Source organism: Vanessa tameamea, chromosome 7 (assembly GCF_037043105.1).
Source record: "Vanessa tameamea isolate UH-Manoa-2023 chromosome 7, ilVanTame1 primary haplotype, whole genome shotgun sequence".
NCBI classification, from domain to species: Eukaryota; Metazoa; Arthropoda; class Insecta; order Lepidoptera; family Nymphalidae; genus Vanessa; species Vanessa tameamea.
Genome location: NC_087315.1, coordinates 7,559,483 through 7,582,205, shown reverse-complemented (window position 1 = coordinate 7,582,205; position 22,723 = coordinate 7,559,483). Strand labels below are relative to the sequence as shown.

At 34.7% G+C, this 22,723-nt stretch overlaps 1 protein-coding gene across 2 annotated transcripts; it reads left to right on the top strand.

The window, feature by feature from the left end:
* The first annotated feature begins 818 nt into the window (after nt 1–818).
* Nucleotides 819–22,411, top strand: Dora (Dorado). Of its 2 annotated transcripts, none has more exons than XM_064215439.1 (27): nt 819–1,049; nt 1,474–1,637; nt 2,198–2,508; nt 2,635–2,830; nt 2,933–3,049; nt 5,049–5,156; nt 5,412–5,672; nt 5,753–5,902; nt 5,984–6,071; nt 6,293–6,495; nt 6,643–6,817; nt 7,242–7,429; nt 7,926–8,143; nt 8,209–8,302; nt 8,591–8,782; nt 8,950–9,111; nt 9,792–9,934; nt 10,320–10,487; nt 10,668–10,780; nt 10,862–10,959; nt 11,497–11,674; nt 12,630–12,850; nt 13,084–13,266; nt 13,922–14,244; nt 14,723–14,956; nt 15,079–15,228; nt 15,659–22,411. In XM_064215439.1, exons 2-27 carry the CDS (start codon nt 1,506–1,508, stop codon nt 15,723–15,725), a joined length of 4,473 nt encoding a protein of 1,490 aa, XP_064071509.1. In that variant the 5' UTR covers nt 819–1,049; nt 1,474–1,505; the 3' UTR covers nt 15,726–22,411. The 2 variants fall into 2 exon arrangements, with proteins under 2 accessions (XP_064071509.1, XP_064071508.1); XM_064215438.1 differs by having other exon boundaries at nt 13,084–13,272.
* Nucleotides 22,412–22,723: the final 312 nt, after the last annotated feature.

The following is a 22,723-nucleotide window of genomic DNA, read 5'->3' as shown; positions in this document are numbered from 1 at the left end:
AAGATTCCTTGTGCAGCTGGACCTCAGAACCTGAGAGTCTTTGCAACAATTGGCGAGGATGGAGAAGACCAAATCTTCAAAATACTTTCGGTATTCGCACCACAAAAAAAACAATTCAAGGTAACTATGCAGCTGATCCTTTGTTTCGAAGTATAGAAACAAAAACATTTATTTTTATTTTATTTAATGTATTATAAATATATTAATGTCATACGAATAATCAAAAAAATTGTTGATTAGTCATATTTATTTAAGTGTAATATTTGCTAGGTTGAAGTTTTCTTTGTGTGTATTAACATGGAGACAGGTGCTAAAAAGTCATTTACCTTTTGCTTAACCAAGCAAATGGTAGTAAGAACTAAATTCAAATTGTTGCATGTGTATAATATTTAGTTTCTTTGTTCTTTTTATTAAATATATTTAGTATTACTATTAAATATTAGTTAAAATTGGATTCAATGACCATTATTGCTAACTTTCACAAACTTTCACTGATGATGCATAAAAGAAAATTCACTTATTTATTAACTTAAAGTCACAATAAAATTATGATTACATATCTTATTAGCTTTTAATAAAAATATGTAATATTTTAATATATTGAAATAACATCTTAATAACATATTTTTTTTTGGTTTTTGGAAATGACATAGAAATTCTAGTATTAATGTCTCATATATCTTTTAATATATTTAGACAATTACACACATAACATTATATGTTGTTATATTATTATTATGTTATATTATATTATATATTATGTTATATTATATGTATGTATAATTATATTTTGTTTGTAGAAAAAACTGTATCAAGCCTAAGTGAATTAGCAGCAAAGTGTGTCGCTTGTCATATTCCCTTTGAATTGGTTGAAAATGTTTATCCACCCGTGCCTGAACAACTTCAACTACAAATTGCCTTCTGGAGTTTTCCTGATAGTGAGGATGATATTCGTCTTTATTCTTGTCTTGCAAATGGATCAGCTGATGAGTTTCAGAAAGGTGAACATTTGTTCAGGGACAGAGCTGTAAAAGATGTTTTACAGATTGGTAAGTTTATTTTTTAATTAATTATGTTTAAGCAGATCCAAATGCTGATACCCAATTTCAATGTTTTTAAAAATGCCATATTTTTTGTTATTTATATCAACTATATAGAATTTTGAAGTAAATTACTTTGTGTTACTAAGCAAAAAAAGAACACTTATGGGAGTTTTAGCCTAAGTTGTTTTTCTTTTGTTGTTTGTTTGTAAATATAATTGATATAAACTATAAATGTGTGTCACAAAACAATACAACATATATAGTATTATTTTGTAGTACATTTCTTACTATTGTATTTGATTTGGGTGTTTATGTACATATAATACTTGAACAAATGATTAAGCAAGGCGAAAATATAATATTCTAATCTTGTATACTGCAAGCAATATATCTCGTAATACAGTAACAAAATTTTTCAATTTGTCATTAGGCTTCCATTTATCTGCAACTGTTACGTTAAGTATGACAAGAGCTCAATACAATGTAGCAGTCACATTTGACAGACAAAAGATTTCTTCCTGCAATTGCACCTGCTCATCATCAGCCCACTGGTGCTCTCACATTGTTGCTGTATGCCTTTACAGAATACATTTAGTAAGTAAAATAAAATGTGTATATTTTTAATATGTAATAATAAGTTACATTTGTTAATTGAAAAGATGGCTATTTTTTTGGGTTTGTTATTCCTCATTAAACAGAACATGTGGCTTAAGAATTCTAACCCAGAACCTGCAATATTTTTATTTATGTTTATAATTATTTATTAATATCATACTCATTTGTGAAGGAAAACATTATTATGAAACTTATATTTGACTTGTCTCTAGTATATGGTACGGATGTCGTTGAAATTAGCATTTTCATATAGAATTTTCTACTATGGTTATAAAAAATCTCGCCCATTTATTGCAAATTGAATTGTTATTTTACACTTTTAAGAGTTAATTAATAGTTTTTGCTATGTTTATTATTTTTATGAAATAAAAAAAAATATTCAATTGTATTGTTGTAGTTTCAAATATTCATTTGAAATCAAAAGTATTAATTTTATACTGCAATGAATCATCTCTTGTTATGTATTATTATGATTCAATTATCCAAATGACTTTATGAATAATTGTTTTTATTAATGACACTTAATTTGTTTTATTTAGCCAACACAAGTCTGCTTAAGAGCACCAGTGTCAGAATCACTACAGAGATTACGAAGAGATCAGCTACAAAAATTTGCACAATATCTTATATCAGAGTTACCACGTCAAGTTTTGCCCACGGCGCAAAGAATATTAGATGAATTATTGTCAGCTCAACCTAATCAGATAAACACAACTTGTGGAGCGCCAGATCCTACTGCTGGCGCATCGGCTTATGAGTTCACTTCTTGGTTTCTGGACGAAAAAACATTGCATAATAATATCAACAAAATATTAGTCAAGTTCTGTGTTCCAGCTCCAATAGTATTTAGGTAAATCTTTCAATTTTAGATTTTTTTTGGCACTGTGCCCCAGTGTCTAAAGGGATCTTAATTCAGTAAATATACTAGAAAATGTTTTAAAAATAGAATTTTAATCATGCCTATCTTGTCTTATAGCGATGTGAACTACCTAAGTACTAGTGCCCCTCCAGCTGCCGCTGAATGGTCATCACTACTGCGGCCACTCAGAGGGAGAGAACCTGAGGGAATGTGGAATTTGTTGTCTATTGTACGAGAAATGTTTAAACGAAGTGATCGAAATGCCATACCTTTGCTTGAAATTATAACTGAGGAAGTGATGGCTTGTGAACAGGTAAAATTATCACAGAAATAGTTTACTTTTTTTATTTATACTTTAATAAAAAATTAACTTATACAGCAGAATAATAATTCAATGAAAAAAAATATTTTTCAGATTATAGTTTGGTGGTACAGTACGAAGGCAGCTCTGGTGGCGTGGGGGGGCGGCGGCAAGCACGGCGCCGCGGGCAACTCTGCCGCGCAGCACGCCTGCTCCTCGCTCTGCGACGAGGTCAGTGTCATTACAAAACTAATGCCTTTAGATGATTTGTGCACCATGGGAATTAAAAATAGACAATACAAATAAATAAAAAAAAAAAATTGCTATGAATCTTATAATTTATTTCTAAAGGTCTGATGTGTTAATATCGGCGATACAGCAGGTTTTCCGACATATCGGTATCGGCGATATTTTTCTGGCCGATACAACGATACTGTTCAAATTACATGTTTTAAAAAAGTAATGTACACGCGCCTCTTGTTTTGTAATTTTCGTTGCAAACGAGATAATACTTTGTTTTTTAAACAAAAATTTGATGAATGTTTTTTTTAGTTACTAACTCTTATTAATGAACCTTAATTACTGAGCTTAATTACCAATATTCACATTCCAAGTCTGTAACGTTTTATTTTAATATATTTTTTTAATAAAAACAATCAATCAACATGTCTACTTACAGTTATTTTACCTTTATTTAAATTCGATAAGTGTATCGGTATCGGTATCGGTATCGTATCGGCAAAAAGGCGTATCGATGCATTCCTGGTAAATATGTACTTTGTGAGTGCTCTACGAATAGACTTTTATTTTCATATGTCTACGAGTTCTGTGTGATATATTTTTGTATATATTTATTATATGGTGGATATATTTTATAGAATTATTGACGTACCGCGTGTACCGATAATTTTCTCAATAATTAAAAAAAAATCAATTACATTTAAAACTATAAAACATGCCAATATATAACATTGTACTATGTACATAAGTGTTTAATTTATTTATCAGATAATTAGGGGAGTTTTCGATAAATTATTATTAATATGGTGTATCTCGAGGACTATGATGGTAGCCGAAAATATAGATTTGAATTATTATCAATTGTAATATTGTTACAATATTTTTTAAGTCTATATTTCCAATACTACTAATCATTTTTAATTACGTAAACATGCGTCGGATAAATAACATAACATATTAACCTTTGAATCGCTAACACCATAGTTATATTTCCTATTAGCGACCCGCCCCCGTCTTCGCACGGGTACGTGTACGTACGGGTACGTACGTGTACTGTATCACATTGCACTCAGGAATAATATACCTTTACCATCTTATAATATTAGAATACCCGTAACTATCATTGTTAAATTTTTATTAGCACATTATTTACATCTCGATATCTAAGGACATGCATGAATTGATCATATACAAATTACATGAAATACAACTACATGAAAAAACGTCATAAAACAATGGTACCGTTAAATTAAACCAACAAAATAGAAGTATAAAGAATTTATAATACTTGTTATATTTTTTATTTACACCAACTTTTAAGTAATTTTACAGTATAATTAAAGAAATTCTTCGATGGATGGTCTTTCGTATCTTATGCACGGGTGATTGATTATTCAGTTTTATAGTTTTCTCTTAAGAAGCTTATACGTAAGAGAAAACTTCAGAAAATATTTGTCATAATGAATATTGTGATGTCTAACAAGTTACAAAATGTATAATTTAATACTTTTCGGAGTGTTTTTTTTTTTGTTATTTACTAGTAACTCTCAATGTCATCTCAATTAAAGGTCAGTGTTATTTATTGACTTGGACCTTTATTTCTAAAAAAAACAATTGTGTGACATTTAAAAAAAAAAATCGTCTTTTCCTTTAATTATGGATGTGATATTTGTAATCAATACAGCTAAAAATATGAATCTATAAATGTTTAAATCTTGATAAGCAGTGATTTATTTCTAAATCACAAAAAGTATGCGTAGCTCTGTGTTATTTTATGAGTATTAGATTAAGTAGATTAATATGTTTATAATATGTAATTATAAACATATTATTTAATTGCCTACTAGAAGAATTGCAAGTACTCTACAAAAAACAATCATCTAATTCGTTAAAAATTAATGAATCTATGAGAGTAGTTGTTTATATACAATTACTCATAACTTGTTTGATATTCAACACTTCTTCTAATCAATGTTGAATACTTTCCTAGGTGGTTATACTCTGGCGACTAGCTGCTCTGAACCCGGGCCTGGCGCCTCACGAACGAGACACACTGCACGAACAGTTTGCCCAGTGGCATACGAAAGTTCTAGAGAAGGTAGAAAGTATAATTTACTGTATGCAAATTAAACGAAAAACTTATCTATATAAAAATGATTTAATTTTTTTTCAATAACACATAATACAAATAAAATTCTTATGTTGTTAAAGTTTTCGCTATATTGCTCCGTTATATGGCTTAAGCTTTAATATCACTCGTATATTCAATTATAAATTAGAATTATTACAATATAAAAATAGGTCCTTAAAAATGATTATAAAAAGGAAAATGCTCCCGTGCGCACGCACACAGGTGGCTAAGAACCGGAACAACCACATAAACACGTCGTCGTCGCACCCGCGGCACTCGCGCGCGCACTCGCACCCGCCCTACATCAACGGCATCAGTGAGAGCGAAGTGTTTCCCGGATTCCATCCCGCTATGGAAGCCTGTTTCCTCGAGTGGGACGACTATCAGATACCCGGCGTCACTTATACTAAAGATCTCAATCCGCTCTACCACAGTCCATTCACTATTTTCCGACACACGGATAAGAACGATAGCGTTCATCAGGTTTGTGATTTTTTTTTAATTTAATTCAAAATATATAGGGATTGATTCTTTTTTATATCTGATAAGTAAATTCATTTCAGGTTAACTCTTCCAAAGCAGTGTTGAATAATGAGATGTCTCTGAGTTATCGTCTCACAAATCCGGATCCCTCGCATATTGGACATCGCAAATTACTTCATAGAAACAATCGTGTAGCAGTCGATATGGCCATCCCCGGACCTTCCAGTCAGGTATAAAAGTTATAATTGTGTAATAAAAATATATTTATAAGATATCTATATATAATAAAGGGGGATGACTTTTTATCTCAGGCTCGCGGTTCGGGTGAAGGGCCGAGCGATGTATTAGTACGTGATTCTGGCCCAAGTGACGGAAATCATTCCAGCGTGTCATCTGAAGGTAACAGTAAACTTGTTTTTTTTTTTTACTTTAGTATCTCTTTGCTTCTTACACAAATTTCAATGTCGTATTTTATCAATAAATTAAAACCGATATCAAATAGGTGTCTTATTGTAAGCTACAAATATAAATTGTTAAAGAGAAATTAAATTGATAAGTGTACTTTTGTTTAGTCATATATTCATTATAAACGTTATGAAATCGTATTACCTTCACACTAGGCTTCTGCGAGAACGAAGAGGAAATACTGCAACAGAGCGGCGGAGATACGGACTCGCAGGAGTCGAGCTCCGCCGGCGCGTCGTCGGACGACGCCGTGAGGCGCGTGTCGCACGACGACTCTGTGTCCGACGACGACTGCAACCTCTACTACTACGACGCGACAGCTGCGAGACGAGTCGCTATCGACTCCAATCAAACTCACGTAAGTTATTCTGTCGAATTTTGGGCTCATCAAAGTCAAGTGCATCGTCCATAAAAAGTAAAACTTCAATCTATATTCGATTGAGAATAAGTAAGAATTCATTAATATTTATTATTCTGGTATAAAATTGAGTTCCTTTTACAACAGAATTCAAGCGGTAGCCGTAATGGCGGAGGCTCGAGCTCGTTCGCGAACTGGGGCTGTGGCTGGGAGGTGTCGTTTGCGCGCGCCGAGGGGCTGCACGCACACGGACACGCACGGGAAGCCTGCGCGCTCGGTGCTTGCCTGGCTGCCGAACTACTCGCGAGCCCACCCGCTCTCGGTGAGTTTTGCTAACAGAGATAAATAAAATAGAAAATAAACCAAATAAAAAAATATACTCTTAAACTATAGATAAAGTAACTGCAAATCAAATTCTCTTGCTATAAGTAGCTACGATACAAATGGTAAAAAAACTCGAGCGAATATGATCTTGCTGTTACATTGCTATATGACCCTTCGGTAAAATGTTGTGCTCGGTATATTAATATTGAGGCCGCAGTTGTGGTCTTTTTTCAGCTATAGGCCTATTATTAGAATATTATATATTCTGTAAGACTAGGAGTTTCTAGACGAAGAACCGTATCGGCTGTTAGTGACCGCGTGTAATTTTTTCATTTTAAGTATCAAAAGCCAGCTTATATCTGAAATCAGTAGGTATAAAATTCGATAGTACTGAGGACAGACTAAAAATAACCACAAAACAGTGTCTCGCTCGGTAAGCTCGGCCGCGGCCGCCAACGTGGGCGCCAGCGTGGGCTCGGTGCTGAGCGCGGCGGCCGAGGCGCGGCGCGCGCGGCGCCGGCACGCGCCCTCGCCGCGCCTCTGCGCCGCCAGCCATCGCCTCTCGTGTCTCGCCTCCGCCACGCTCGCCAAGTGCGCCTTTCTTTGCACGGTCAGTGAGACTTTTAGTTAAATAGTAAAATACAACGGTTCGGAATATACATTTTACTATAAATAAGCGATTCCAAATGTATGCTCATTACTAATAAAACATATAATATTTTTTACACTTTTTTGTCATTTATAAATGAATGAATGAATGTTTTGAATAATATGCCTTATCTATTAAAATGAGACTGTTCTTTAACATAAGATATAAAGAACAATGCCACAATATGAATGGGGTTTCCATTCCACTTTATTTGCAAGTAAATATATGTCATGTTAAAAACTTGCTTAAATATTTTTATAATAGTACTTTCTTATAAGCAAAAAGAATTGCAAATTGCACTTTCCAATTTTGAAGAAAAATAATCTTAAAGATATTTCATAGACTTTTCTAACTTTAATCATGGTAAACGTCGTCAACGTATACATTAAACAGATCTCATATCCATCCCGTAAAAAGTTATGTTTATATTTTGACAATAGCAAACATTATATACCAGGTGTTAGCAGAGTTTAATGAACATCATGAATTGGCTTTCCGAGTTGGACTATACGCCCTGGAAATGGCTCGACCGCCTGCTAGTACGAAAGCACTAGAAGTAAAGCTTAATAATCAGGAGACGGAACTCGTTGCGTTATTGAAAAAACTCCCAACTGGAGTAGAACAGCTACTGTTGGCTAGAGAAAAAGCGGAACAGCTACGAGATGGAACTCTCAGGTAATTTCTTACAAATGTTGTAATTGTACTTTTACCCATGATGCATAACTGTCTTCTCTTTTCAGAAATCGTGGCCCAGCCTTACTTCCCATTGCATTGGCGAGCTTCTTGTTCGACGTCCTCGTTCTATCGGCCACAGATAAAGAGAATAAACACCCAGTATGTTTACATTTGTTTTTGTTATTTTGCATATTACATGTATAAGTCTGTTCACTCGTGAAAACACGTCCTTCAATATTAAATTATCGGCGTGTATTAACAAATATCAACTTTGTATTGTTATTGCTGTCTTTATTCATATATTAGTCACATATTGTAAACACGAGCGCCGTGAGTGAAAAGATCTTGCTTGATATGTTATCTTATACTAAAGGAAAAATCGTTTATTAAACTAATTTTAAGCTTGACACTTGTAATGCTAATCTCCCGCTCTATTTTTTTTATCAGGCAAGATCACCATCGGACGAGATGTTAGGTTTCGAATCAGCCGTAGCAGCTTTAGGTCTGAAAGCGAATGTGTCAGAAGCCGACCATCCATTGCTTTGCGAGGGAACACGAAGACAACGTGGCGAACTGGCAATTACTCTCTTATCATTTTATAAGGACGATCCCGTTAAACTAGCTAGGATCATGAACAAGGTATTTGAAAAAGTTTTAATGTAGTTAAGAAGTGAAAATTTACTGATATTTTATTATAAGTATGATTATATTATATTAGTTATATAAGTAAAATTTTTTATAAGTATACAGTGTGTAATATTTATCTTGCAGATATATCAGTTCATACTATTTATTACTATTTTCAGCTACTGGACCGTGAAATCCATCAACTAACGAAGAATCCAATGGTTAGCATGTATTACACAAACAACCCGCGTCTAGCCGCCTACCGCACTGACACAGCACTATATAACCATCAAGTTCATTCTGTGCACGCGCAGCATTCTGCACCCGTCTTACAACAATCAGTAAGAAAATAGCTATTTTAAGTTTTATCTTCATATAAACTTTGCAATAATTTTGAATTATGTCCGAATGGTAAAAAGGATTTAAATAACCTGAGGTAGTTGCTTAAAACACGTGAATCTTAACTAAAGATAGTGAGTTAAAATTCAGGCAAGCGAATGGAACCAGTGATTTTTTTGTGTGGTAATAATAATTCATCACGTGCTTGGCGGTGAAAGAAAATATCACGAGGAAAACTACATGTATCGAAAGTGAGTTTGTCCCATGTGTTTCCCCAAACACACATTGAAGCAGCGCTGTGGAATAAGCTATTGAACAAACCTTTGAAAAATAACAGTCAGAAATTTCATATTAAACAGAATATTAATATTATTTTATTGCTTTAACAAATTTTAGTATTTTAGTAACAATTTCATTAAAAAAAATCAATAATATTGTTTGATATACAAATGACAAGCATAATATTACATCACAAAAAAAAAACAAAAGTGACAGATATTTTATTCAACAAACACTCTTTTGCACACGCTCAATTCGTAACCGACATAAATATTAAATGAATAATAGAACCAGTAGTTTTATAAAAATATAAAAATAACATTTATAATTTTACCAAAATTTTTTTGTAAAAATTGGAATGTGTCGTATGTTTTTTTTTATAATTTTTTTGTCATTATTAAAGGCTTCTTCTGCGTGTCCGCTGGTGCGCGACATGGAGCGGCTGTCGGTGTCGGAGGGCGGCCCGTCCCCGCCCGCCGCGCCGCACGCGTCGCACCAGGCGCACGCGCCGCCGCACCAGACGCTGCCCAGGCTCAAGGACTCGAGGTTTAGCATCGATTTTGTCTAAACACTCGTAGCATAATTAAAGGATATCTTTAAGTATATGTTATGTATATACAAGCAAATGGTACAGTGTATCTATACTATGTTATAAATACGAAAGTAACTTGTGCCTCTTCACGCTTAAACTGTTGAACTGATTTAGAGGAATTTTCTATGGAGATAGGTTGAGTCCCGGGAAAGGATATAGTTTACTTTATTTAGTTCACCTCTATAGGGGGTAAAATGGGGGACGGGGGACGGCTTGTATGCAATAGGTAATAGTTTATAAATTTCGCGTGGCTAAAGCCGCTGGTTCAGATAGTATTACTATAAGTCGCAAATTTACTAATTTAATAAATAGCTTTATATAATATTCGTGGTATTACAGATATAAGGGTAAACGACTGTATCCATCGGTACCCAATCAGCCTTCAGAAGCTTCAGCACATTTTATGTTCGAATTGGCTAAATCTGTGCTCTTCAAAGCTGGCGGCTCCTCCAGTACAAGCCTTTTCACAGAAACATCTTGTGCTAGAGAACATCATGGTCCACATAGGTAAATTTATTATGCTTAAAAATATTTTCTCTAAAATTTACCAGTTTTTTTAAAAGAGTGTATTCATTATATACTGGTTAAATATATACATATGTTTCTTACTTTTTATATACAATAAAATAGCTAACAATTTACTTAAATTAGGCAGGCTTTTTAAAATTTTAATTTTCATTTGTTTAGAGGATTACACATGGCGGCATTCCAGTTGGGTCTATACGCCTTAGGGCTTCACAATTGTGTAAGCGCAAATTGGCTCAGTCGTACTTATTCTTCACATGTAAGCTGGATTACAGGTTTGTTTAACGTTTTGTTACTAATTTGTAAACAATCTTAAATTGTTATGAGTTTTTTTTTACATAATGGTTTCATTTTAGGGCAAGCTATGGATATTGGAGCACCGGCAATTTTGTTCCTAATAGATGCCTGGGAGGGTCATCTCACTCCACCAGAAGCTGCAGGAATAGCAGATAAAGTAATTTTTAAATAACTTTTGCGAAGATTGAGTTTATACACGTCATGACCTATTCTAAAAATATATTTTTTAAACCGAGTCAGATCATCATCCTCTTGCCCTTATTTCAATTTTATTTGGGGTCGTCTCAGCATGTTTTCTTCTTCTATACTCCTCTTTCTGACGTCATCTCACAAGTAAGATTCTTTCCAGCCATATCGTCTTACATACAATCTATTCATCGTTTCTTTGGTCGTCCCCTGCCTCTATATTCCTCCACATCCATGCTCAAATGATTTCACATAACTTCTCGCTTACCGGTGCCACTTTCGAACTTCATCTTATGTACTCATTCCTTACTCTATCCATTCGCGTAACACCACACATTCCTCTCAACATTCCAACCATCTCCAAACCGAGTCAGATATAAATCTATAAATTGTGAAGAAAAAATGTTTAAAAATACCTCTTCTCAGGTCTGAGGTTTTCGAACTAGTGATAGATTTTTGTCAATGAAATGTAATTTTGACTGACCACGAGTGTCGCGTGTGCGCGCAGGCGTCGTCGGGCTGCGACGTGCACCTGGTGCGCGCGGCGGCCGAGCTGGCGCTGTCGGTGTTGCCGCACGCGCACGCGCTCAACTACAACGAGATCCAGCGCGCCGTGCTGCAGTGCAAGGAGCAGGGCGACGCCATGCTCGAGCGCGCCTGTCTCACCGTCGAGGCGGCCGCGAAGGGTAACACTCGACCTAATCATTGACATATATATATATACACGTGTAAATGTAACTGACTCGTAAGCGCTTGTATTTGAGTGGCTCCCTGAATGGTTTAGATTAGATCCGGTAGGCGATCGGCAAGTAAATCGCTATCTTGGCGATAAGACCGCCTTTGGTATGTACCAATAATTTTATTGTTTGTTTACAACTAAGTGCTTTCTTCACTATTTTAGTCTCTTCGAGACAAAGCAGCTAATAATACATTAAATATACATTACAGTAATGCATTACAATTTTGTCATTGGACTAGTAATTATAAATATATTAGACAGGGATTCAAATATTAGTTGACCGAACTGAAATTAGCTTTCCGAAATGCCCACGCATGAATAAATAAAGAATAATAAAGAATAAATAAAGAAAACTAGAAGTGTACACAGCAGACGCTGTCGGCTTATACTGAATCAGTATAGTAGTATAATCATATAAGTATGTAGTACTTATTTATCTCCATGGTCTAGATGTTAAGAAACATGTTTAGTTTAACTTGTATTAGCTTAACTGCTTTTGAGAGATAGTTTAGAACATAATAAGGGAAAACTGATGTGAGACATTCAATGGTTTAAAACAGTGTATCGCAATAACGTGTTAAAAATTTAATAAATAGTTTTAAAAAAAATCTATTCATATTACAATATCGACTCGTGCTACTTTACAATATTTTCTTACTGACTACCGAAAAAAGTGTTTATTATATACAGACAAAACTACTAAATGGCTCACGTGAAGCGTAATTTCAGATATTTTTTTCCAATATTCAACGCAGGTAAATCACTACAGTAGATGTTTAATAATTTCACTCAAGGTACCAGATATATATTTCAAATTATCAAAGGATTTAAATGAACGCGTGTCAAATTGCTATTCTATATCTATAACAGAATCGACTGTATAATAAAATTATTCTTTGCAGGAGGTGGCGTGTACCCGGAAGTGCTATACACGGTGGCGCGCTACTGGCACGAACTTTACATGCGCCAGGCCAGCGAGGAGGGAGACTGTGTACTCGACGAGCCGGCCTATCGCGCACCACCTCCGCTGGCTGTCCCTCTGCCCTACCCGCTGCCCTACCCTTTCGCCTACCACCCTTATCCGCCTCCGATCTACCAGCTGCAAGTGACTCATCCTCCTCAGGTGAGTAAATTTTAATTAGACTCGTTAAAATACTTTAAATATGCTCTAATTATTATCCCCCGAATAATGCACTTGCAAAGCTATGTGACAATTTAGTTACATACTGTCTTTGTTAGTTAATTGCTTAAAAAAGTGTCATAGTAACCTCTATTTTACGTACCTAAACTGAAATGTTATAGTAAATGCTACAAATTGTAGTACGCGTTTGATGGAAATAATATAATTTGCTGCAGTTCGGAAGCACAGCAACAGCGCACCCGGGTGCACAGTTCGCCCTACAGCCGTACTTCGTGCGCGGGATCGTAGCTCAGACGCACGCACACCCGCAGCACGCGTCGCTGCCGCAGCACGCGGCGCTGCCGCAGCACGTGACGCACGCGCAGCACACGGCGCACCCGCCGTCCCTCACGGTTAATGTGAGTGTAAGTTGTAGCTGCTTATATTGGAAACCGACACGGGGCCCAAGGACTAGGGTTCCCATTGTCACGGGGCTTCGAGAGGCCGATATATTCGCTTATATTATATTTATTTTAGTAATTATTATTTATTAAACTATATTTTAAGACATTTAAAAGTAATGGGACTCGTAAAAAAAATCATCTATGATTTTTTCTTCATTTTTGTTAGTTTCCGACAGGACCCCATATTCTCGTGTGCCCTGGAATCGGCATAGACGGCCAGGGTAGTATGCCGAAATAATAAGTAACATATGGACAACTTCGATGTGTCTCATTCTATCCGCTTGTTGTCAACGAAAAATTACTTAACGCTTTTTTTGTTAATTAGAAATATATTTGAGTTGTGTATTAACGACATTAAGTATATTACTCAATATATGAATTTTTTTAGCATAGTAGTTGATTGAGGTCAGAACTCATTTAATGGAATATTGTATTGTTTTATGACTATAATGTATAAAAAATATTTTTATTAGATGTATTTGGTACATTTAGTGGTTTTGTTAATTGTATATATATATATATTTTTGTAACATTATAGTAACTTTTGAGTATTTTATCTCTATGATCTTATAATGATATGGAGTATATTTACGATGTTTGGATTTTACAGGAGAACGTAGTTTATCAACAGCATCCCGCACCTATTCCGGTCTCGATGTCGGCCGGACACGTCCAAATGCCTACACCTGGGGTCAGTACCGTCGGTGCCGTGGGCGCTGGAGTGAACGCAGTGGGCACAGTGACAACTGTCAGTGGAGTGAGTGCCGTCAGCGGAGTCAGCGGAACTATCGGTACAGCCAATGGCGTAGGGCCGCCGGCGTTGCCTCCAGCGCAGCTGCGTCGCTTATTAGCCGCCTATCGAGTGGGAATGCTAGCTCTGGAGACTCAGGCACGTCGAGTTCACGACGACCGCCCGCAAAATAAATTTGGAAGGTTTGTTTCATCGTTTGTTATTTTTTAATATGTAAAGGTGTGCTCTGTGTATTCACTCGCGTTAAATTTAAATTATAAATATTAGTTATTGATTATTATATAAAACGAGAAAGACTTACAGAATATGACTTTATTTTTTTAATAAATAGTATATATGTACTAAGAAATGAGAAACTCACGTCGAGACATCGCACCTGTTACCTCTGCGAATGTACCTACGGCTTGCTTAATTAGGAGAGGTTTTTTATCGGTTCATTTATTAGGGCTGTGATAGTTCAATACTCATAACTTCAATTCAAAATCGAACATTGAGTTTTGGAATCTTATAGTATAGATATGAACAATAATGTATATGTAATAAGATTTAATCATAGTATATAGGTATGTTAAATCACAATATGGGTACATTCGCGACAGCGATGAAGTACATTTTAAGCTTCCAGGGTTCAGTAAAACGATAAGTCCACACGATGTACAGAAACCCGCCGTACGGCGAGCACGTGAAGTGGCTGCTGCGCATATCGAAGCGCCTGGGCGCGCAGTACCTGCACCAGTTCTGCGTGTGCGCAGTCAACTCGGTGGTGTCGCCCTTCGTGCTGTACGAGCTGTGCGTGGAGTCGGCGCACTGGCTGGCGCGCGGCGGCCCGCACCACCTCGTCATGCAGCACCTGCGCGGCACGCTCGCGCCGCTCGTGCACAAGTGCCAGCAGATGTGAGTGCTCGTTGGACCATTGAAACGTACCTCCGAGACGAATTATATAATCGTCTGTTCTCATGTGATCACTTACCGTCACTGAGGATTTAATGTAACGAGACAAATATTATGCTTATCAGGTACATACAATGCATACATCAGAAGCTGTACCACCTGACGGCGGTTGAATACGAGGAGTTCGTCGGCATCGTGCTGTCGGCGCGCACGGCCTTCCAACTGACGCCCGAGGGCAACACGCAGTTCAAGGAGTGGCTCTCTACTCTGCGCCGGTAGCTCACTCTTACTCTCTCTAGGTTTATACGTAGCGTGAGAAAATATATATCCTTAGTACTTTTTTATTAGTGCAAGGATCCGAGGCAACCGAAATATGAAAACTCATAAATGAGGTAACTCGTTTCCAGCTATTCTGTATTGTTGTTTCAGTATGAGAGCTAACTGATCCAGCATACTAGCAAATACAAGTGACATGAGATATATGAGTCTCATAGCATAGGTAGGGGCTTGTCAAATCACAAATTCTATATTTGTATATGTATAGATGTGACCGCTTACCGCTAGAGATTTGCTTACTGTTCATTTTTTAAATTTGTTTTGACATTCGTTATCCTCTCGGACCAATAATACATGTCTCAATATGTCCTCGAAAATGACCCTCGAAGCGCAAATGTCATCGAGTTAATCGAAAGGTTACCGTCGCAGATCCAAGTCGTGCAAGAAGGACCTGTGGACGCAGCTGAACGTGGCGCTGCAGACGAACGGCAAATGACGCCGGCAGCCGATAGTTTGTAGGATGCGGTGCGCCGCGCGCAAACTGTCACACTCCCGCCGCTGGCCGCGCTGCCGGCTCGTCTACCAGCTGCACACCCTCTAACCGACTCGCACACGATGCTTCGTAATCCGTCACGCGTAATATGTTGATGCCGGGTCGATTTCACTCGCAGCCTTACGCTACGTACATTCGATGTCGACAGCTTTGCCGCATGGTTGTAATCTGAGGGAATTAAATGTAACTTTTTCCAGATGTTTTTTTGTAAATGTTGTAGTGAAATCGATCTTCGCAATTGTGAAATTTTTCGAAAGAATTATTACGATGTTAAGCAAAATTATAGAGTATTATAGCCGATAAAAATATTTACTATCGAGACGATCCGTTCGTGTGGTCAGACTTGGATTATGAATATAGTGAGCGGCAATCCTTTAAATTTATTTTTGATGCAGCGTGATGTGTTTCTGTCGATACGAAATCGATATTAAAAATATCTGAGATTATTGTCTGGAACAACTTAAAAAATATTTTGAATACAGATCTATAATCGTAGATATTTCCTTGCAATGAGATTACGTTGACACGGTAAAGAAAAAAAAAAAGAAAAAAAGAATTGAAAACTAGTCTCGTGTCGATTCGTATATAAACTTAGAGTCCGAAAGTATCGGTGTATCGGCAAGGTATTGGCGATAAATATATGTATACCTGAGCAAGAATATCGCCTTTATAAAGTTATCGGTTGCATCCACTATTTAAATACCTCTTTTAGTTTAATTTGAATTAAAACTCGATAAGAGAATCGATCTCAGTTTAAGCAATTGAAAATATAGGACTTATTGAAAATAAAATGTTGCTAGCTCCGGGAGGTGTCTGAAGGGCAAGTTACATTTAAAAAAAAAATATTTTAGGATGTGATTTTACGATTTCATTATTATAATATTCCTCAATAATAAAATTATAGTTTCATATAGAACAGTTCGCGCGGAGTATTGTTATTAAGCCTTCAATTGATTTAAAACAATTTAATCTATAATTCAAATCAATTTTCTTCCCTTAATTAAATGTTTTAAGTACTTGATAAAGTCTGCATTAGTTATATGAAATAAGTTACTTAAAGTTTTTAATATAATCCATTTTATTCTTCAACATGTTCGACTAAAATAAAGTAAAGCTCATTTAAAGGTTGTGTCTAAAGTAGTTTGACATTTCGTTGTAATTCGAATACTTTTTTAAAAGACTGGTTATGCGAATTAATTATCGTTTGAAAAAGGAGCTCGCAACATTTCTCGTATTCGCTTAATTCGTTCATTATTTCACTGAATATATTACTGTTATCCGAAGCCAGTTATTAGAAATTAAGTTTTATGTTTGCGTGTGTTGTGTTCTTTAGTCCGAAATAGCACAAAATGTTTTCATATGTTTTGCTCGCTTCAATATTCGTCCGTATATTTTAATACACTTTACTAGTCAATTTTTAAGGGAATCGGTGAACCTGTAAAGTGACTTTTTAGTTAATTTTTTTTTATGACACATTATTTCAATACCTACTTAAAAGATCTCTTAATATTGTTTTTTACTGTACGAGAGGTATTGAAATAAAATATAAGTGATTATACTGTCCATCTGAATCATTTAAGGCTATGCCGTAGCACAATTTTAGGCGAATTATATATTTTTTTATATTGTCGATATTGGTGTCACTTTGATAAACATTGAAATTTCTTAAATTAATTTAATTTAATTTAATTGCTCAACATTATTTTTTTAAATATAAAAAATATGACGCGAGCCCCATTAATTACGATTTCAATTTGTCCGCTTATTTCTTAGTTAAAAGTCTATAATAGCTTATTAGATTAAATGTCCGAGATACATGAGAGCGTTTTAAGGTCATCGCTGATTGTGTTCGCATTGTAATCTTTATTATTTAATATTGATCTGACTGAAGATGACGTGAAAATATGTATTATGAGGGATAATGTGACTCGTACGTGTTTTAATATAGAAAAAGTCAAGATATGAACATGGCGATAAAATAGCATCCAGTAACTGTTTAACATTATTATATACTCTACGTATGTCTGATATATTGTCGTGTGCCACGGTTGGGAATCGTTGTATGACCTTGTTTGAAGAACGGGCAAGATGAAAAAATTCAAAATTTACCATAGTCCATTTTATATCGAAAATTGGCTAAGACGTTTCAAGTGACCTAAAATAGTCGTTAGACTACAGATTTATTAGGCAGATTGTAGATGACAACCGTCGATTCACTATTTTTGATATAATCTTGTCGAAATTTGCAGTTTGATGGACGTTTAATAAGTAAGGAGTTGCGTTAATACACGTAACGCGAGTTCGTTTAGCTAGAGTAACTTTATTTACAAGTTTATATTATATGTATTATTATATTATTGTCGTAAAGCAACGTAGCATCTTGAGAGCCTTTTGAAATATAACTATATTACGAGTTAGGTGGAGAAGTCGACGACTAAACTCGTCATTCCGATGTCTTGTATAATTTTTCAGCCGCTTTCGTAACGGTTTAGCATTCGATGTCGCTAGTTTCGTATTTGAATGTAAAATATATTACGACCATAGGAGATACATTGAGATCTTCCACTTTCGAAAGCAATATTATGTAATATCATCTTAGTGGATACAGTAAAACTTATAATACTATTTTATAAAATTACATTTAAAAAAAAATTTACATTTTAAGAGTTATATCAATTTATGATGTCCTAAGGATCGGAAGTTCCTGTTTAAAACTAACATGGCATATTCGTGGATCTAGATTATATCTATACTAAGTGAAAAATATTTTTAAATCGATGCTAGATGAAATGTAATTTTGAATATTATTAATCAGATCAGAAAGCTTGTATTGGAGGAAGGTATTTTTTATTGTGTAGTTTAAGATAGTATTGATCGCGGAATTGTGTGTTCTTCAAAATTATTTGTTCAGTAACGATAATGTTTCACTTACAATATAGATCAAAGTTACATGAAATACATGTTATTGAAAAAAAAACAATATATAGAGTTTTTTAAATGATTCTTTCAAACCATCCTTTAAAGTGCTCAGCAGCTCGCCGAACACACCCATTAAATAAAATAATTTGTTTCTGCTGCTTCTTCAACACCAAAGAAAAGCCATCGTGGTTGTGCATGCAAAACGTACCAAGAATATGTCCAATTCAATGAATTTTTGCAGAAAGATTGCGGGCGTTTAATTTTCAGTTTTTCAGTAAATTAATTAAATTCAATTTAATCTTCAGTTTATTGTAGGCTGTCAATTTAGATCGTACATAGAGTTTTACGGACAAGATCCGGTAAATAGCTAAAGGGCTCTAGTGCCTGTTGGTCTTGTGCCTAGTATCATTTTATTATTCCATATATCAAGGCACTGGGTTCTTAAAAGTATCAATTGAATCTGAATAAGATCTGTGCCCTCTGTAATATTTTCGGATTGGTAATTTTGCTAATATTATATAAAATCGCAGGTTCTTCCAACGCTACACACGAAGCCGATGTATATATTTATATATATTAATGGTCTATCTAATATCTTGACTCGATATAAATATGCGTTTACTTATATAGTCTTGTATAAGTTCGCACTAGTGGTACAATAGAACGTATGGACAGGGTGTGATTTTTAAAGTGAGCGTGCAAAGGGTACAGAAATTGCGAACTTTTTTAGTGTGTGTCACGCTCTCCTTCCGATTAAATTTATAGACTTTTTGTACTGTGAATTCGTGCAAGACGTCCCAGGTTGATTTAATGGGCACTTAACGAAAGTTATAGTTGTAATAATATTTGGTACAGTAATTATTTTAATGTTTGTTTTTTTCGTTTGACATTACAAGATTAATTTAAAAAAGAAAAAGAAAAATCAATCCCAAAACTTAACTTTTTTAAAATAAATATTCAAAATTTTAATATAAAATTATTTACCGAAATATTGTTGTTAATAAATTATCTAAGTCTATGTGTGAAGTATTCTCTAAGTAAAACATCATAACCTGTAAGTGTCTACGTGTCGTTGCGGCTACTAACTTCGTCACTCGAGTATCGTGAGAGTTGTATTTTTATCAGACATTGGAATGGCACGGTTTGTCGCCGGCCTCAGCGTCGAATAGAATTAGTTCAATATTTTTATTAATTAGGTGTTTGTGCATTCATACGCGTGGATGTTCTTTGCATTCAGTAGGTAGTAAATTTTAGAATGCTAGTTAGTATAAATTCACTTTCGTCACCGTTGGACGGACTTCTATCATAATCCTCTAAATCGGCCTTCGCATCGGACAAATGTTCGATGATATCTTATATAATTTAATATTAACCTGTAGCTCTCTAGCTGCAATAAAGTACTTATTGATCCCACATACGTCTCCGTTACCGACTCGTTAATAATGCACTTTGAGATTTATGTAAATTGAATAATCACCGTATCGAATAATTCAGTAAAGTCAAGTAATATAAGAAATTTTAGTAATATAGAACAAATGGAAAGATCTCTTGAATATAGTGTAGTTGCTATTTGAAATTAAACACTTAAAAAAAATACTTCATAGTAACTTGCCGTCCATGATTATTTTGCAGCCTTTTCTCAAGATACATGTAAGAGTACATAAGATAATTTGCCATATATTTACATTTACATATTTCTTAATTATATTTCACGGACGAACTCCGAGGAAAGATTTGTGTGATTATTAAGGCTTTTGTGCAAAGATAGTATGGATTTATGATATGACTTCAGATCGTTAACAACAATCCGACTATGTTATATTAGCTGCAGCCTGATCAGTTTTGAGAACCCTTTGAAAATTTCAACGTCGAATTAACGAAGAGTTGGGTTCACGATAATCGATCTTGCAGTCTCGTAACCCAGTGAATATTGTTTTTTATCTTTGTAAACTTTGCACAGGTGCGATTAATGTCTCGGTATTGGCGTTACTGCACCCTTTAGAGTTCGTAAGTAAAATATACGTGACTATGCTCGATATGCATTATTAACATTTTTTGGTATTTTTAAGATCATTAAAACATATTTCAAATCTTCAGAATAAAAAGTGTTTGAAGTAAATTCGTCTCAAGAAACTATTTTTACACTATATTAATCATATTATATAATATTGAAAAAAAAAGATGAGAGGTATATCGTAGTTTCATAATTATAAGACGTTAGTACGGAGCATATTTTAATTAGATGTTTAATGCATGTCATAGTTGTAATCAGCCCAGTTTCGGGCAAAATTGCAAGATTTCATAAGCGTTGTGGTACTTTTATTTGCAGAATATTGATATTTTACATATCACTTGAACTTCTGCGAGTTTACGTGCAATTCATTGGTTTCATTATATTCTAATGCAGTTATCTTCCAGTGTTCGAAAGTATAAGTTTATTATCTCAATGTAGTAATATTAGATACCTAGAATCATAACTAATCATAAGCATGAATGGCATTGGATTTGACATACAGTAATTGAACAAAGTAATTGAATTGATCACGTAACACGCAAATGAATGAAATGAATGCTTCCTTCTGCAGTCTGTATTACTTGTATGTCTGTTCCACAATATGTCTTTCTATGTATACACATGGGCCTCTCGATTTATCATATTATAATTTAGATACATTAAACACTACTTCTCTGGTTACATAGTCATACCCAGATGTATAAAATATCTAGTCGACTAAGAAATTAACTCGAAGCGTTTGATATTTAGTAATTTACCTACGTCACATCACAGTCGGAGTCGAATATAAACAGTAGGACGCGCATGCTTGATCTCGATTATGTATAATTTTATACATCTGGATTGTAGTTTTATTATACACTTTGTAAGTGTGTTGTCCGCCTATTAAAAGTGTAACCATTACGATTGGAATGGCTACTTATTAGTGTACGTAATACGTTTATAATATATATAGTATTGTATCGTCCATATCGCATGTTTTCATTCGCAATCGTGACAGAGGTACAGCGGCTACGAAACTATATCCGTGATTTTAAAATATTCTTGTTTAAATATATGAGTAATACTGGCCTCCATGTCACTCTTGCTAGAATAAAGACTGACAAGAACACCCGGCGAAATAGTCAAACGAAGTCTTAATTAATATCATCGGGATGTCTGTAAACAGTAGTTTTGCTCGTATTTAAATAACGCAATATTACTTTGGAACCATGATGAACCATCCGTTGTTTTCTGACATCCTGCTTAAGTATAGGAGTGCCCATACATTTTATATGATTATTAAATTATAAGCACTAGTGCTCCGTTGTCGCAAATGGTTGTAATAATAAAGTTATTATTATTAGTAAATTGATAGACTGTTATGCACTATTTCTGGTTTAACAGCGTCGACTCTTCCCCGCATGTTGTCGCTTTATATGCAAACAATGTTTTCTCGTTCTGAACACTTTGTGATGACAGGTTCGTGTTGAATGGCTTGCGGTTGCATGTGGAACCACAACGTGTGCGTTACAGAACAATTGGTATATTTCCTATTTGCAATATCTAACGTTTACTGTATGTTTTTACTCAAACTAAAATATTTTGACCTCTAGATAATTTTAATGATTACTTTTACGGATACATCTAAGTCTTTTTTGGCAAAATATTTGAAGTAACATTATTTAATTATTCAATATACTTATTCTATATTTAAGAGTAATGTGTTTTATTTCCTCTGATTTCTAATTATAAGATGATATTCATTCAAAATAATATTTAGTAGATATATTATTATTTTTGTAAATATAGTTTTGTCTGTTCTTAAAAATTGTCATCATACTTCAAGATTTAATTTTTTTTTAATGAGAACCCGTAAGTACCTTCATACAATAAATTAAATATGTACTACAATACTTTGTCCGATGTTTTATGAATACAGCAGTGGGCACCAAATTTTTCTTCAAATTTAAATGGACACTATTAAGGAAAAAAACAGTCCAATAAGTCAAACCCTATTTCTTAAACT